At 52.1% G+C, this 14,079-nt stretch overlaps 1 protein-coding gene across 1 annotated transcript in view; it reads right to left on the minus strand.

The window, feature by feature from the left end:
* Positions 1–14,079, minus strand: part of CAPN13 (calpain 13) — a 57,029-nt gene that overhangs the window by 25,835 nt on the left and 17,115 nt on the right. Inside the window, exons 3-5 of the mRNA XM_012652419.1 lie at positions 10,642–10,801; positions 4,781–4,955; positions 3,804–3,878 (exon numbers count right to left, since the gene is read on the minus strand). Of these exons, the coding sequence (XP_012507873.1) occupies positions 3,804–3,878; positions 4,781–4,955; positions 10,642–10,801 (410 nt within the window). The remainder of the gene's footprint in view (positions 1–3,803; positions 3,879–4,780; positions 4,956–10,641; positions 10,802–14,079) is intronic.

A 14,079-nucleotide genomic window follows, 5' to 3' on the forward strand; every position in this document is an offset into this window, starting at 1 on the left:
TCCCTCCCATTCTCCTTCCCTCTTTCCTTCCTTCCTCCCTCCTTCCCTCCCTTCCTGGCCAGCATCTTTGCTCCCTCAGACCACTTAACCAGAGGGCAGGACAGTGGGAAAGTCACAACCCCGCAGCAGCAAACCCTTGAACCTACATTCCTGGGAGCGAGGAGCCCTCAGCCTGGTGAGAGGACTTAGGATAAGATTGAGTTGTGGCTGTGATATTGATCTGTGCTGATGTTGTCTGAGGAGGCAGGGGCCCAGGGGGTGGGGGAAGGGGTGCACTTGTTCAATGATCCTCGGCCAGAGGAGACAGAGAAAACTTGGGATAAAATAGAACGTGGCCGTGCGGCAGAGGACCCAGCGTGGAGGCAGGCTCAGAGCTGGGCGCCACCTACCATGCTTTCCGTCCTCCAGTTCACTCACGTGGATGTTGATATAGTCCCTGTCTTGCAAAGGAGGAAACTGAGCACCAGAGAGGTTGAGCAACTTTCCAAGGCCACAGAGTAAGTGGCAGAGGCAGAATTCCAGTGCCAGCCACTGTCAGTCTCCAAAGCCCAGGCTCGTAATTTTGGAATTGGGGGTGGATAAAGGCCCATTCTTGGATGTGGCTGTGACCTTGGCCTTGAATATAACCCTTGAGCCACCTGGCCTAGGCCCTTGATCACCAACAGGGCATTGCCACGAAGGAGCGACACAGTCACACGGGACCCGAGAAGTGGGCTCGGATAAGGTTCTTTCCCGTTGCTTTCCTTGTCTGCTCCTCTCTCTGGCCGGCACGCAGTGGACGGGGCTCAGGCTTTCGATGCCCCCTCTGGGGTCGGGGGTCCTGGCACAAGCCCAGGTTCTCATCCCCTCTGCCCCACCCCCAGACCCTCCAGGCCTTGCCCACAGTTTATTGTCAACTGCCAGCACCTGACAGAGCCCCTGGAGCGGGACATGAGAAATGGTCGCCTGGTGGCCAAAAGAGCTTAATGAGCCACCCTCGGTGCCTCGCGGGTAGTCAGGGGCTCCGCTGGGCATGGGGGATGAAAGCAGCCAGCGATTCAAAGGGGCTGAGAACAGGGCTAAATGAGGCATGCAGATAAACACTCACCCCTGTGCCCAGGGGAGTCACCGACTGAACTAGGTGCATAATAAAAAATGCCAATTTCATTTATCTTCCTGTCTGTGTCTTGCCTAAAGGGACGATGAGCAGATTAAAAAGATACTGCATTTATGGGCTGGTTTAATCTTAGCACTTGCAGTTCAGAGTTATAACCTCCTCCAGAGTTATAACCTCTGGAGGGAGAATCTTGGTCCCTCGTACCCTTCTGTGTGACAGGGACCTACTGGTGATGGCATGGGCCTTGGCCAGGAGGCATGGGGGCACGTTCGAGGCCAAGGTGGTGGCTGCCTGCAAGAGTGGGCTGGCCCATGTGTGTCACTCCCTGGCTGCTGGCCAGCTCCCTCAGGAGGGGGCCACTGGGCCCCGACTGTCTACCCTAGAATAGTATTTCCTCAGATGTGTTCTCCTGAATGCTCGTTCCACTGGCCAGTAATAGTTATTCCTAGACAAAATGGTTTCATGGCTAATAGCAGACAAAAACCAAGCACTACTTGTTTTGTTAATACAGGGCTTCTTGGACCCTTTAAAACGCTAGTGTACACCGTGGAGCTCCAAGACGGATATGGTGAGCGGCAGTTTCCAAATACATTTGGAAACCTGTTTTCACAGAGGCTCTTGCCAGGCCACTGCTCCTGGGAGCACACTCTGGGAAGTGTCAGCTGCACGGAGTGCAGAGCGGGGCTGGACCACACAGGACACACGGCCTTGATCACGTGTCATCGCCAGTGGGGGGTCGTGCTCAGCGCCAATGTAGGCTGTGGGGGCACAAGCGTGCGGGATGTGCGGGGCCCTCAGCTGCTCACACTGCAGCCCCCAGCTTCACCTGCATCGCTCCAGGTGTAACACAGCTGCCTTATGATCCAGCCTCTGTGGGGACTCGTGCTAAATGGCCACCAGGACCTCTGGGCACACAAATCCCTTCTGTCCTATGTTCAGAGGTGAAACAAGGGCTGTCTCAATGTTTAAAAAGGGTCTTGTCCAAGAATGGCGAATACATACCATGGATACCGTGGCCCCCTCATTCCATGCCCCAGCCAGATGTCACTCATTGATCACAGCCCTCTTTCGCCAGTGTGGAAACAGTATCACGATGGCATTGGCTGTCCCCACTTGTGAGGGTGGGCAGAGGGGCTGGTGTGAAGTTCAGAGGAAGGGGGTCTGGCACTGCCATGACTGGGATCTCTTCCAGCCTGGGCATATCAGGGGAAGCCCTTCATGCTGTGGGCCATGTCTTTGGAGCTCCTCACACTTATGCTATGATGGAGCGTCAGTAATGTCGCCTTCCTGGCCAAGGGCCAAGGCACTCATTCACTCAGGCATCAGCACTGATCCAGCAAGCATGTATTAGGGAGACAGCAGGCACCTAACGCAAAGGAAGCATTTTGTTGCTGATTTACTTTAGGGAGACAGGGAGGGGACAGGAGAGATATTGTCCTCATTTGGTGCCTGGGACACTCACGAAAACATGCAATAATGTTACATCTGGCCTGGGGCCAGTGGACAGGAGGGCCAGGTTGCTAGAGAGAGGCAGGGCGGGTGTAACATAGCTACACGTGGAACCCAACACTCTGTGTTCCGTGGTCTGTAAGGACCTGTGATCAGTGTGCCCTGGAGTTGGGAGCTCTGTCTCTTAGGGCCTAGAGGCCGTTATTAGATTCCAAGAGTTGTGGGAAATACAGAGACAGGGGGACATGTGCAGGAAACCGTGACAAGGCCAGGAAGCGCTGTCACCGCATGGCTGCCTGACACGCACAGACGGACACTGAGGAGACGTGTCCGGGCCAGTGTGTCACAGGCAACTATCTGTGTAACCTTGTGAAAGGCCTCAGCTTCCTCCTTCATAAGCAGAGGAGTCTGGACTTTGGTTGTGGTTTCCAGCCCAGCTTACACTGCACACGGTAATTACATACATTTTTGTCCCCCAAGGTCAGTTCTTCCACCAAGGGAAGGTCTGTCCTCCAATGCCACGCTCCCCCTTCCATGAGAAGGAAGTTCCATCCAGGCACATGGTGGCCCAGCCAGACAGCCCATTTCCCAGCCTCCCCTGGGCCTCGGTGTGGCCCTGTGATTAAGTTCATGCTAACGGGATGTGCGCGAGAGGAAATGACACACGCCTTTTCCAATTCTCGCTTCCTATCTGCGTGTGTGAGTGTACCCTGGCCTCTGTCTCTCCCTCTGGCTGGGAGCTGAGCGAACTTGGAGCAGCTGTCTTGGGCTCACAGGTGGAGGCCCCATGCTGGGGATGGCAGAGCCACCTACCAGCCTCGCACCACCTGCTCACCTGGGAGAGAAATGAGCTTCATCTTGTTTAGGTCCCTGTGTTTTGGAGTGTCTTCATTACAGCAGCTTAGCTGGTATGTAAAAAATAAAACCCCTTTCCAGACAAAACATTCCCCCTACTTTTAGAGCTAGTCCCTTCGTCTGCTTAGGGACGTAGATCTGCCTGAGATCAGCACAGGGACAGCAAGACCTCTGGTGGGTTCCTGGTGGGGAGAAAATACTGGGTGCCAGAACTTCTGGATGAACAGAACAAATTGCGGCTGTCCCTGGTGGGCGCCACCGTGGGGGCGAGGGTTGTAAATACTCATTTTGGCTTTGTTGGGCTTGTTGGAGGCACCCAGTTCTGGCTCCTGCTTAGAGGAGCAAGAATGCTCATTGCTGGGGAGAGGCCAGGGGAGAGCTGGCCAGGACGGGGCAGCCTCACCTGTTCGGCCCGGGTCACGGTGTAGGCATGCTGACTCACCAGCCCGTTCGCCATCACCTCCTCCTCGACTGTGGGCTTCAAACAGACAAGCAAAGCAAGCATTAGACATCCACAGCTTCTTCTAAGAGACAGACACACACAGCTCAACACCGACTCGCTTGGGGATGGTGAGGACCTGGAGCTCTTTTCCAGAGAGGAGTGGGAGGGTCACTGCGTGGGTGAGGCTCCGGGGATTTCATGCCTCAGGGGACCACCCCCATGACAGAGCCCAGCAGACTCCCGAGGACCTGCTGCTCACTCTGTCAACCACTTGTCCTCAGTGAGACGCAAACATGCCCACTGGGTCGTTTGCAGCGATCAGGAGTGCCCAACCCCTGCGCGGCAAGTATGTGGGGATTAAAGTGCATCTGGGGTTTCTGGTGGCACTTTGGATCAGGGATGTGGCTGCAAAACCCACGTGTTTCAAGGAAGCACCCCCATGGATAGGGAGCCTGATTCAAAGAATAGACTCGAATAATTGGGAGGGTCATCCAAGCTTTCAAAACGGACAGCTGCCCTTGGGGTGTGCCTTTAGAGTCAGGGAGAATTGGAGGGCCCCCAGGGCTCCCTGTAAACTGAAGGCAAAATCATGGAGGGGAAAGCCCCCCATCGCTGTGGGCCCTATGGCTCCTGGTCGCCAAGGTGCAATGGGTCGGGGCTTTGGCATCAGCACCAGTGGAGGCCCTGCCCAGCCACTTACTGGCTGTGTGACAGTGAGCACTTCGCATAGCCTCTCTGAGCCTGGTTTCTCTTCTATGAAGTGAATTCTGCCGTCCCTGTCCCTGGGGGAGGCTGTTGCAGGGTTAATGAGGTGCCTCAGTAAAGCGTGCCGTCGGTGTTCCAGAGCGGTCGCCCGCCATTTCCCTCCCCAGTGGAATGGGCCCCTGGCTGAGTGCAGAACATGTAAACCAGTACAAAGGGCCTCCTCATCTACTTACCCGCTTTGGGGTGGAACAGGTCATCAGGGAGCCTTCCGTGGCTGCTGTCTTCACCACCGTCAGCAGGTGGGAAGGGGAGGAGCGCAGGTTGATCTTGCTGACCACACCTCCTGTGAGGTCCACCAGGGCGTCCGGGAGGTAGCCTTGGTGCAGGTGGGAATAGGATCCGAGCAGCCTGGGAGGGTGAAGCCGGATTAGCCCTTGGAGTGCCTTTGGTGAGACACTCAGGAAGGGAGGCTGTACACTGACCTCGCACATTTCCCAGGTGAGGGACTGCCTGGTCCACTCTGGACCATGGCCACCAGCCTCCCATTGGCCTAGATGGAGATTCCAGCGATATCCACCCATCCAGGGACTTGTACTGTCCTCTCCACCTTCCTCCCCTGGTGCCCGGGGCCTGGACAGCCCCACAAGTGGCAGCATTGTGAAGAGGTTGGGAGTGCAGGTGCTGAAGCCACAGACCAGGGGTCTAATCCCAATTTCATCCCAAGTTTAGCTGCTTGACCTTGGACATGTGACCTGCTCTCACCGAGTTGTGCTCAGTGTGGAGCCTGGCACATGGCCAGCCCTTAGTGAATCCTTGATGTTGTTATGATGAGTATCTACTGCTTCCTGTTCCATTTAGCAACAGCATGAAGTACTTACTGACTGTGGGCCAGAGACAATGCCTGGTGTATGTTCAAAGACGAGCAAGACCCCATTCTTGCCCTCAAAGACCCTGTGTCACAACCCTGTGGCCACAGGCAGCCTCTGTTCTCACTCTGTGCAAACCTTGATCCAGAAGTCCCATCCCCAGAGTCACCCACTTACCCCCAAATCATAAGTTGACTTTACTGAAGGTAATATAGGTAAGGATAAGTCTTACGTAACACACCCCAAAAAGCCAACCACTTCAAACCCTCATGCCTATTCTCCAAAGCACTTCTTCCTGCCCTCCCACCTTCCCGTGGGGTTTCTCCTTCTGGGGAGACAGGCAGGGCAAGACCAGGAGGCCCTGTGCTCCCTGGGAGAGAGGGTGGCTTGATCAGCCACAATGGAACCACTGACGCAGGGGCCCGACAGTCAGGTTTGCTTGGAGAACTCAAGTTCCTGTCAGTGGGGTGCACGGGGAGGGTTCCCACGGATTCCTAAAACACAGGCAGGATAAGCCCACAAAGGACGTGGAGCTGAGGCCAGGTCTGGCAGGACCCTGGGGCTGCCTCCTGGCATCAAAGCTGCCCCGCGGGGGCCACGCTCCCTACTGCCTCTGCCAGGAGGGCTTCTCACCAGGGACCTACATTCCTGTCCCGGGCTGGCAGGCGGAGGCAGAGCCCTTCACTGGGCCATGGGCGGCGGGGAAGCCCCTCCTGTGGCTTTGGTTCCTGTGATGCAAAGTCACACAGGCGCAGGTCCTGGGTCCTCCCGCTGCTCCCTCTAATGGGGTCTTCAATCTTGGACAAGACCCCTCCCCTCCCTGACCTTGGCCTTTCATCTGAAACAGCAGGTCAATTGGATCAGCTCTAGAAGCCCTTCAGATACTCCTCTCTCCCCTCTTCCACCTCCGTCATTCTCTCCTCCCGGAGATCACCCAGAATTCCAGAACATTCACTGCAGCAAGTACATAGCAAGCAGCCACTGTAAGCGGGACACTGTCCCAGGCATGAAGGAACTGCTTAGAAAGGGTTTTATTAAAGAAAGCTAAGGATACGTCCAACAAAGGGACGATTCTACAGGAATTACCGTGTGACAGATTTGTCTCCACTTGTTTTAACACTGGTTCTGATCTTATCGCCCTGCTCCCTTGCTCTGACCCAGGTTATGACGGGTGCTGGACTCTGTTGGTGTCCCACTTGTATTCCGGCTCCTGTTTCTAAATGCAGAGGGCTTTGCTGAGATGCTGGAAGTGCACGAGGACGGGTTCGAGGACATTCTCCCCCAGTGCCACCGCCTGCCCACTACAACAGCCCCTGTCTGGGGATACACTCAGGTGTCCTCCCCGGCTTCAAACAGGTCTGTGCCAAAGCCACTCCAGAACAGCAGCAATGGGGACAGTCCCCTCCCCTCACTCACGGCCACAAGGCCACTGTCTCAGTGTCTGTGGGCCTCGTCTGCTGTCTGGCACCCACAGCACTCTGCAGTCACCACAGAGACACCCGGCCCAGTGGGAAGGACTCCCTCAACTCGCGGCCAGCAGTCCCTGTTGGGTGTCTTCCGGAGCCTTCTCTCACTGTCTGCGATGCCCACAAAGCCTGTCCCAGCAGCAGCTGGGTGTTTTGACAGGGAGCTCTCTTTCTGCTTTGCAAACACGAGCTCACGGATCCTGCTGATGCTTCAGGAACGCGGCAACTATTCTTAGCCCCCTGTGCTAACAGGAAATAGAAAGGAAGGAAAGAAAGAACTGTGTTCACCACAGCTGTCACTATTCCTTGTCACCTGAACCAGGAATTCTGAGAGAGCCTGTCCTCATCCCTCTGCTTCAGCCTCATTTGGGGGAAATGTCTCTCTGCTCGGCAATGAGACGAAAGAGGGAAGGATTCTGATGTCCAATCAATGCCAGAAAGGATGCTGCGAAGCCGCAGAGATCCCATAAAGGATGGCCTGCAGCCTGCAGATCTTGTCCCTCAGTCTCCTCTCTATTTCACGACCTCTGGGGAAAACAAAATCTCGAACATGGTTTTCTTTTCTCCACATTCGACTGACTTGACCAATTCATTTTCAGACTCCCCAGCCACGAGGGTAAGGGAACGTGCACTCGTCTGCAGTCTGCACCCTTGGGGGAAAGAGGACCTGTCTGTGTGGACAGCCCCTCGTGCCAGCACTGAGCTCCAAAGGAAGCAAAGACAAGTCCTTTTCCCGCGGTGCTGACAGCGCCGATGGAGGTGGGAAAGCACGTGACCTGGGAGAAGAGGGCTCGCCCCCTCCTGGCCTCAAACACGGGGTGATCTTGGGCAAGTCATTTCACCTCTCTGAGCCTCAGTTTCCTCATCTTTCCAGGAAAAAGGTAGGGTGCAGTGCTGACAGAGGTCCCTCTCAGATCTAAAATGCTATAATTCTATTTCATTCACTCCTGCGTTCTAGAACTTCCTTCCTTAGATGGGGAGGGCGGTTTAAATAGGTTTAATAGTTTGAAACATTTTATCCTCTGCTAGATTTCTCCAGGGGGTGCAATGTGGATTCTGGGTCCACTTTCCCATTTCTGTTCTAGCTGAATGATTGCTGCAGGTCATCTGTTAACAAAATGGGGTCAAAGTCATCATTTCATCCTGCAAGATTTCTAATTCCCCCAGCGAGCCACCACGCTACCCCCTTTTACGCAAGGAAAACATGAGGCCCTGGAGTGATGAGGGCTGAATTTATACCGGGAAGATAACAGCAGTGTTTGTGTAAGTAGCTTAGAAGTGAATTAACCTCCCAAGCACGTGGATTGGCTCAACAACCTTGGCTCTTATCTGGGCTTCATTCTTAAATGCTAATGAACAGCTCTTCCTGACACTGGAAATAAGCAAAAAATGTGAGTTTTTCATGAGTTGCCTCAAAAGACAGAATGCACAGAAAGAGGTCTTGAGGCATCTTGGAGACTTCCAGAAGGACGGGGTCTGGCCAGACTGTGGTGCTCTTACTACCTCTGGGAGCCCAGGACCGGACTCAGCAAGGGCTGATTACAGAACGTTGGAGCATCTTGCTAAATGATGTCTCCAGTCAGGTGACTAAAGATCCAGGCTAACCATTCACACCTGCCATCCCATCACTACCTGGAGACTCAGCTTCCCCACGTGTGAGATGGGGCCTGCGTAGGATGGTCTCTGGAGCCTTCTGCCTCTGTGACTCTTAACTCATCTTTCCCTCTCGAGTGTGGCCCTCTTCGCTTTCATCTGTTAGTGGCAACTCCAGCTCTGATGTGTCCCCCTCAGTGTATGCCTCACACACAGACATTCTGAGGGTAAGTGTCCCCTCCTCAGCTCCCGCCCACACGGCAACTGCCCTGGCTGCCATCTTTATAGCCACTTGAGCCTGGTCATGGCTGATGGGATCAGGGGAAACCTGACCTGAGCTTGACCGGTCAGACTCTGACCCTCCAGAATTGGAATCCGGTGGGGAACTGGGTGGATAGCAGCACAGGGACACAGACAGAGGCCACGAGGGTGGTTGAAAGAAAGTAGAGTCCTGAGGAAGGCGAAAAGAGGAAGAGGAAAGAGAGGAAAGACCATGACAAGGACAGGCTACCAGGTGGGAGGCAGGGAGCTGGCCGGCCTCAGAGCAGGGCAGATGCAGAGAAGCCCCAAACACGGCAGCCACAAAACCAATACCAGGGCTCTCTGGTCAGAGGCCAGTCCTCATTGGAGCCCCAACTCGTGGACTTCTGTGCGCACTTTCCTCTCCTGTTTCCCTGTGTGCGTCTTTCCGCCTCCCCACAATATCTTCACTTCAGAGCTTCAGAGTGAGGTCCTGCTCGGGGATTTATTTCCCCCCATCTCATGAACTTTCTCTTTCTCCTTTCTTTCCTTCCTTTTCTTCCTTCTTTTTTTCTTTCCTTCCTTTTATCCCCATTCTCCTTCCCCTCCACCCCCAGACAACCATATCAGGACGTCTAACATGCACCTTTTTGTCTGTAGGTGCTCTGGTAAGACGCACGTTGCAGGGCACACGGTTCCCATTTCCGTGACTAGCTATGTGTGACCTTGCTCAGGGTTTCTCGCCCCCTTCGCTCAGCACCCTGCCTCTGGGGGCCACCTGGGCTGCTATGGCAGATGGAATCCGTGGTTCTCAGTGGAGGGCACCTACCCTATCACACATGCCCACTCTGGTGATGGACACCTCATGCCACCCTCACCGCACTGCCAGAAACATCCTCAGATGTGTCCCCTTGGGGCCCCTCTAGGCTGCCTCGGTGCACACTCCCCCCAGTGCTGTTTGGCAATCGCTGGATCCCCACGTCCTGGCAAACGCTTGGCATTATCCGGCTTTCTGATGTTTGCAGTCTGACAGGGGAGAGAGATGTTTTATTTGCATTTTTTTGATTATGGAAAGCTTAAGCATCTCTTTATCATCTGCATGGGTCTTTGTGACAGTGTCCTCTTCCACTGACACACACACACACACACACACACACACACACACATACACACACATCCATAGTCCTGCACATAGCCACTAGAGCCAGTCTGAGAGTGTCTGTCCCAGTGCCAGGCACAATGCCTGGCATATGGTTAAATGCCCAATAAATATCTGTCAAATAACAGCAACCTAAAAAGTCTAAGTAAAACATGTGACTGGGATGTTTGTAAGTCCTTGAGCTTGTCAACACCCAAAGGTAGTCCCTGAGTCACAGTGATTTGACCGTATGGGCATGAGCACGTTCTGCCCGTCCCTACGTGTAAATGCCGTCTCACAGCAGCCACACCAGGCCCCCAACTGCCTGGACCTCAGTTTGAACTGTCTCTCCCCGATGATGCCTCCTCCCACCTACCTCCTCTCCCCCTGCTGAAATTCTGCCCATCCTTTGAGGCCTCACTCAAATGCCCCCTCCTCTATACAGCTTCAGTCTGACTGTGAATCAGAAAGTCAGGATTGTTTATTCTCCTCCACTCTCACATCAGGCTTTGACCTTGGTGTTATATTTCATTTGGATCCATATACCAGCCTTGCAATAATTCCATTGTCAGTGCATGTTTCTGTCTAGCCCCCGCCCTGCCCACCCAACACCGGCTCTGGCACACAGTGACTGTTTACGGAGGATGCCCAGCCAGGTGGCAAAGGCTGTGATGCTCTGAGGGGCGTGGCATGCATTCAGGAGAGCTGCTGAGAGCCCGGGGCCAGCCAGCACAAAGCATCTGTCTGCACGCTGCTGGGAGGGCTGGGCTGAGGGGCGGGCCCCTACTCACTTGGCGTAGGCTTTCTCCAGCAGGCAGGGCCAGAACTCTTGGTTGTCTTTTCGAGGACGCACAAAGAGGCATTCTTTGCCCATGGCAGGCAGGCGGTCGTCAATCACCACTTCCACCCACTGGCCACACTGCCAGAACTGGAAGAGAGCCGAGCATGTGCCTTAACAGCGTTGCGGCAGGAGGGACCCTCCAACCCAAGCCAAAAGCTAACCACAGTGGCAACATGACCTCCACGGTACAACAATGAACTCTCTCCAGAACAAAATCCCAGCCCAGGTTGCTGGGCCAGGGACAGACATGTCCTCTCCACTGGCAGGTGGAGAAAATGAGTCACAGACCAAGTTAGTCAAGGAAAATGCAGGTAGAGAAGAAGGAGACTTGAGTCCTAGCTTGACTTTGCTACTAACTGTGACCTCACTTTGGCAAGTCCTTTGTGAGCTTGAGATACACATGAGACTCTCCAGGTACTTCTCATGCACAGAAGGTGGTAGGGAGCAAATGCTAATGACAAAGGGCTGGCGCAAGGGAGGCAGAGCCACCAGCAGCTGAAGGATTTAAGCAGGTGGCAAGGAGATAGGGAAGCATCCCAGACGGTGGGGACAGTGTGGGCAAAGGCCTGGAGGCGGATGACACGGATGGCTCGGAAGGACCGAGCAGCGACAGACTTGCACTGGCCCTCCCCTCTCCTGTCAAGCTGGCCCTGCCGCTAGAGCAGCAGAAAGGAAACTGGCTGGCACTGCTACTGCTAAGAGCGCAAATGAACCAGATGCTCCTCTCCAAAACAGACTGTTTTAATCTTTAGCATTCAACTCTAAATGGTTCACCCGGGGACATCGCCAAATGAGGAAAATTCATAATAAAGCCAGCCTTTTGGAGTCTCCCCTGTGCAGGAGAAGCAGCAGGGCTTCGGCTTCAGGCCTGAGCCCTGATGAAGGCAAGTGTCCACCAGGTGGGCTCTGCGGAATGCTGGGTGGGTGTGATCTGTCATCCGCATGGCCGTTTCCGCAGCTGGATGCCCAGATGTCAGGCTGTCGCATCCAGCCGAGGGCATGCTTTTAGAGCAGAGGTGGAGACTGGGACAGAGATATCAGCAGAGACAAAGCAAAGAACAGGGTCTCAGAGTCACTAATGAGCCAGCGCACTGTGGCAGGTTCCGCGCAGCTGTGGACTTGTGTTCCTATTACAGTGAGCGAGCAGTCAGAGGCACAGGCAGTGAGGCTGAGGGGCCACGGGGATGTTATTAAGACGGAGAGCATAAAACATGTCTGAACACTGAGTAAAGCAAAATTTAGCTCCCAGAAGGGGGTACTGGAAGGACAATATAGATTTTGTGCTTAATTGGGTAGCAACATACAGTAGACAGTGTCCAGCTGGTAGAACTCTGCTTGAATTCTGGTTTTGCCTCTTGTTACCCAAACAATAGATGTTGAACAAGGCACTTAAATCTCTGTGACTCAGTTTCCTCATCTGTCACGTGGTAGAAAGAGGAAGAACTTCCTCATAGGCTGTGATTGGGATCAGATGAGATTGTGAAAGTGAGATCATAGTTTTGAGAGGAGAGACTATTTTTCAATAGTTGTTTTGTTCAGCACCTAGGATAGCGCCCAGCACTCAGTAGGCCATCAGGAATGAGTGAGTCCTGGTTTGAATGAGCTCTTCTGATTAGTTCATCTTAGAAGTCACCCTCACCCCATCTTCCCGCCACTAATGCTGACCAAACTCACTCTCCCTATACAAAGGGGACATCAGATAAGATTGCCGCTCCCAGAGAGGATGCAAGTGGCCTGACTGGTGGTTAAGAATGAGGCCACCAACCTGTATTTCCTGGTTCACATCTCTGGGTGAGAAAGGCTGGCATTTGGATAATGTCTTTACCCTCTAAGAACCATGCTGGTACCATTTTGCAAAAACTAAAGGATCTAAAAGGGACATCAGAAGTGTTTTGGGCAAAGCGTTGGAGGTGCCCCAGGCACTGGGTGCCTTCCAGAGATCAGTGCCTGAGCTCACGGTGATGAGATCTACAGAAGTCAACGCCACTGCAGCTGCTTCTGAGAAACTGTGTGACTTTCTTTGTTATCCAAAAGGGCAGAGTATGTCCTTCCTGGGTCTCAAGTTGTCCTAACCACCTAATTCCCACCAACACTGGTACCCCTGGGGTGAGCTCAGACATAGGTCAATCCTGGATTCACTAGCTCTATCCTTGATAGGGTCCTTGGGCCAGCAGCAGTAGCATCACCTGGATGCCTGTCAGGAGACATAGTATGCAAATAGTTGCATGTCAGGAGGCAAGAACAAGATAAAGGAGGGGGCCTAAAAATAATGGAGGGGAAACCTAATTGAGCAGAAGGATGTAGCTTTTCAGGTTGAAAAAGATCACTGAATTTCAGGCAAGATTGATTTTTAAAAGGCATACATCTGGATATATTCTAGAGAAATGTCTGAACTCCAAGGTGAAAGTATGCATCTTATAGACTTGCAGTTTAAAAGAACATGTTGCATACAAAGTCAAGAACATAGATTAACATTGAATTTTTCTTCTGCAACACTGGAAGCTACAAGACAACGGGACAATGTTTACAAACTTTTCAGGAAAAGAAATGTGATCCAAGTATCCTATACTAAACTATCATTCTTAAGTGAGAGCAAATAAAAAACTCATGTATTCTGAGAAAATTATTCAAGGAACTACTTCTATCAAATGAAGGTTAAACTACAACAAAAATCTTAAGGAGAAATGAAGGGTAGAAGAAACAGTGGTAAATAATGAGTTATAAATATGCTTTTTATAAGAAATATATACCTATAAAAGTGAAAACAAAATTGATCAAAATTGATCAAAAAGATGAGCAAAGATAAAACAGGGAAATGCAAACAGCAGGATGCTGGATTGGCAATATGACTATCAAATAAAAAGAAATTCAAGGCCAGAAGCATTAAATATAAGACATAGGGATATTATACAAGTTTTATTCCAACAAGAAGATAGAAAGATCATAAACCTTTGGGCACCAAAGGACATACCAGGAGAAGTGTAAAGCCATAACATCTGAAAGCTTAAGAAGAACTCTGCAAACAATAGTAATGGGGGGACTCCAAACCTCTTTTACAATTTGACAAGTTAAGCAAAGAAAAAATAAGTGAAGAATAAAGAAATAATTGCAGATAATACAATCTGCAAATAAGAAACCTTGATTCAGTATGTAAAATTCATGACCACTGGATAATATACATTCTTGCATGTCCACGAACCATTTACAAAAACTGCCATGGACTTGGCCATAAGTAAAACTACTTTAATAATTTCCCCAAATGTAGACATTTTATGAATTATATTCTGACTATAATATTATAGAACTAAAACTTAGCAACAAAAAGACTACTCCTTGTAAAACTTAATCACTTGAAAATTAAATAGGCGTTAAAGAAACAACCCTATAT

This window comes from Propithecus coquereli, unplaced genomic scaffold (genome assembly GCF_000956105.1).
Source record: "Propithecus coquereli isolate 6110/MARCELLA unplaced genomic scaffold, Pcoq_1.0 Scaffold39, whole genome shotgun sequence".
NCBI lineage: Eukaryota > Metazoa > Chordata > Mammalia > Primates > Indriidae > Propithecus > Propithecus coquereli.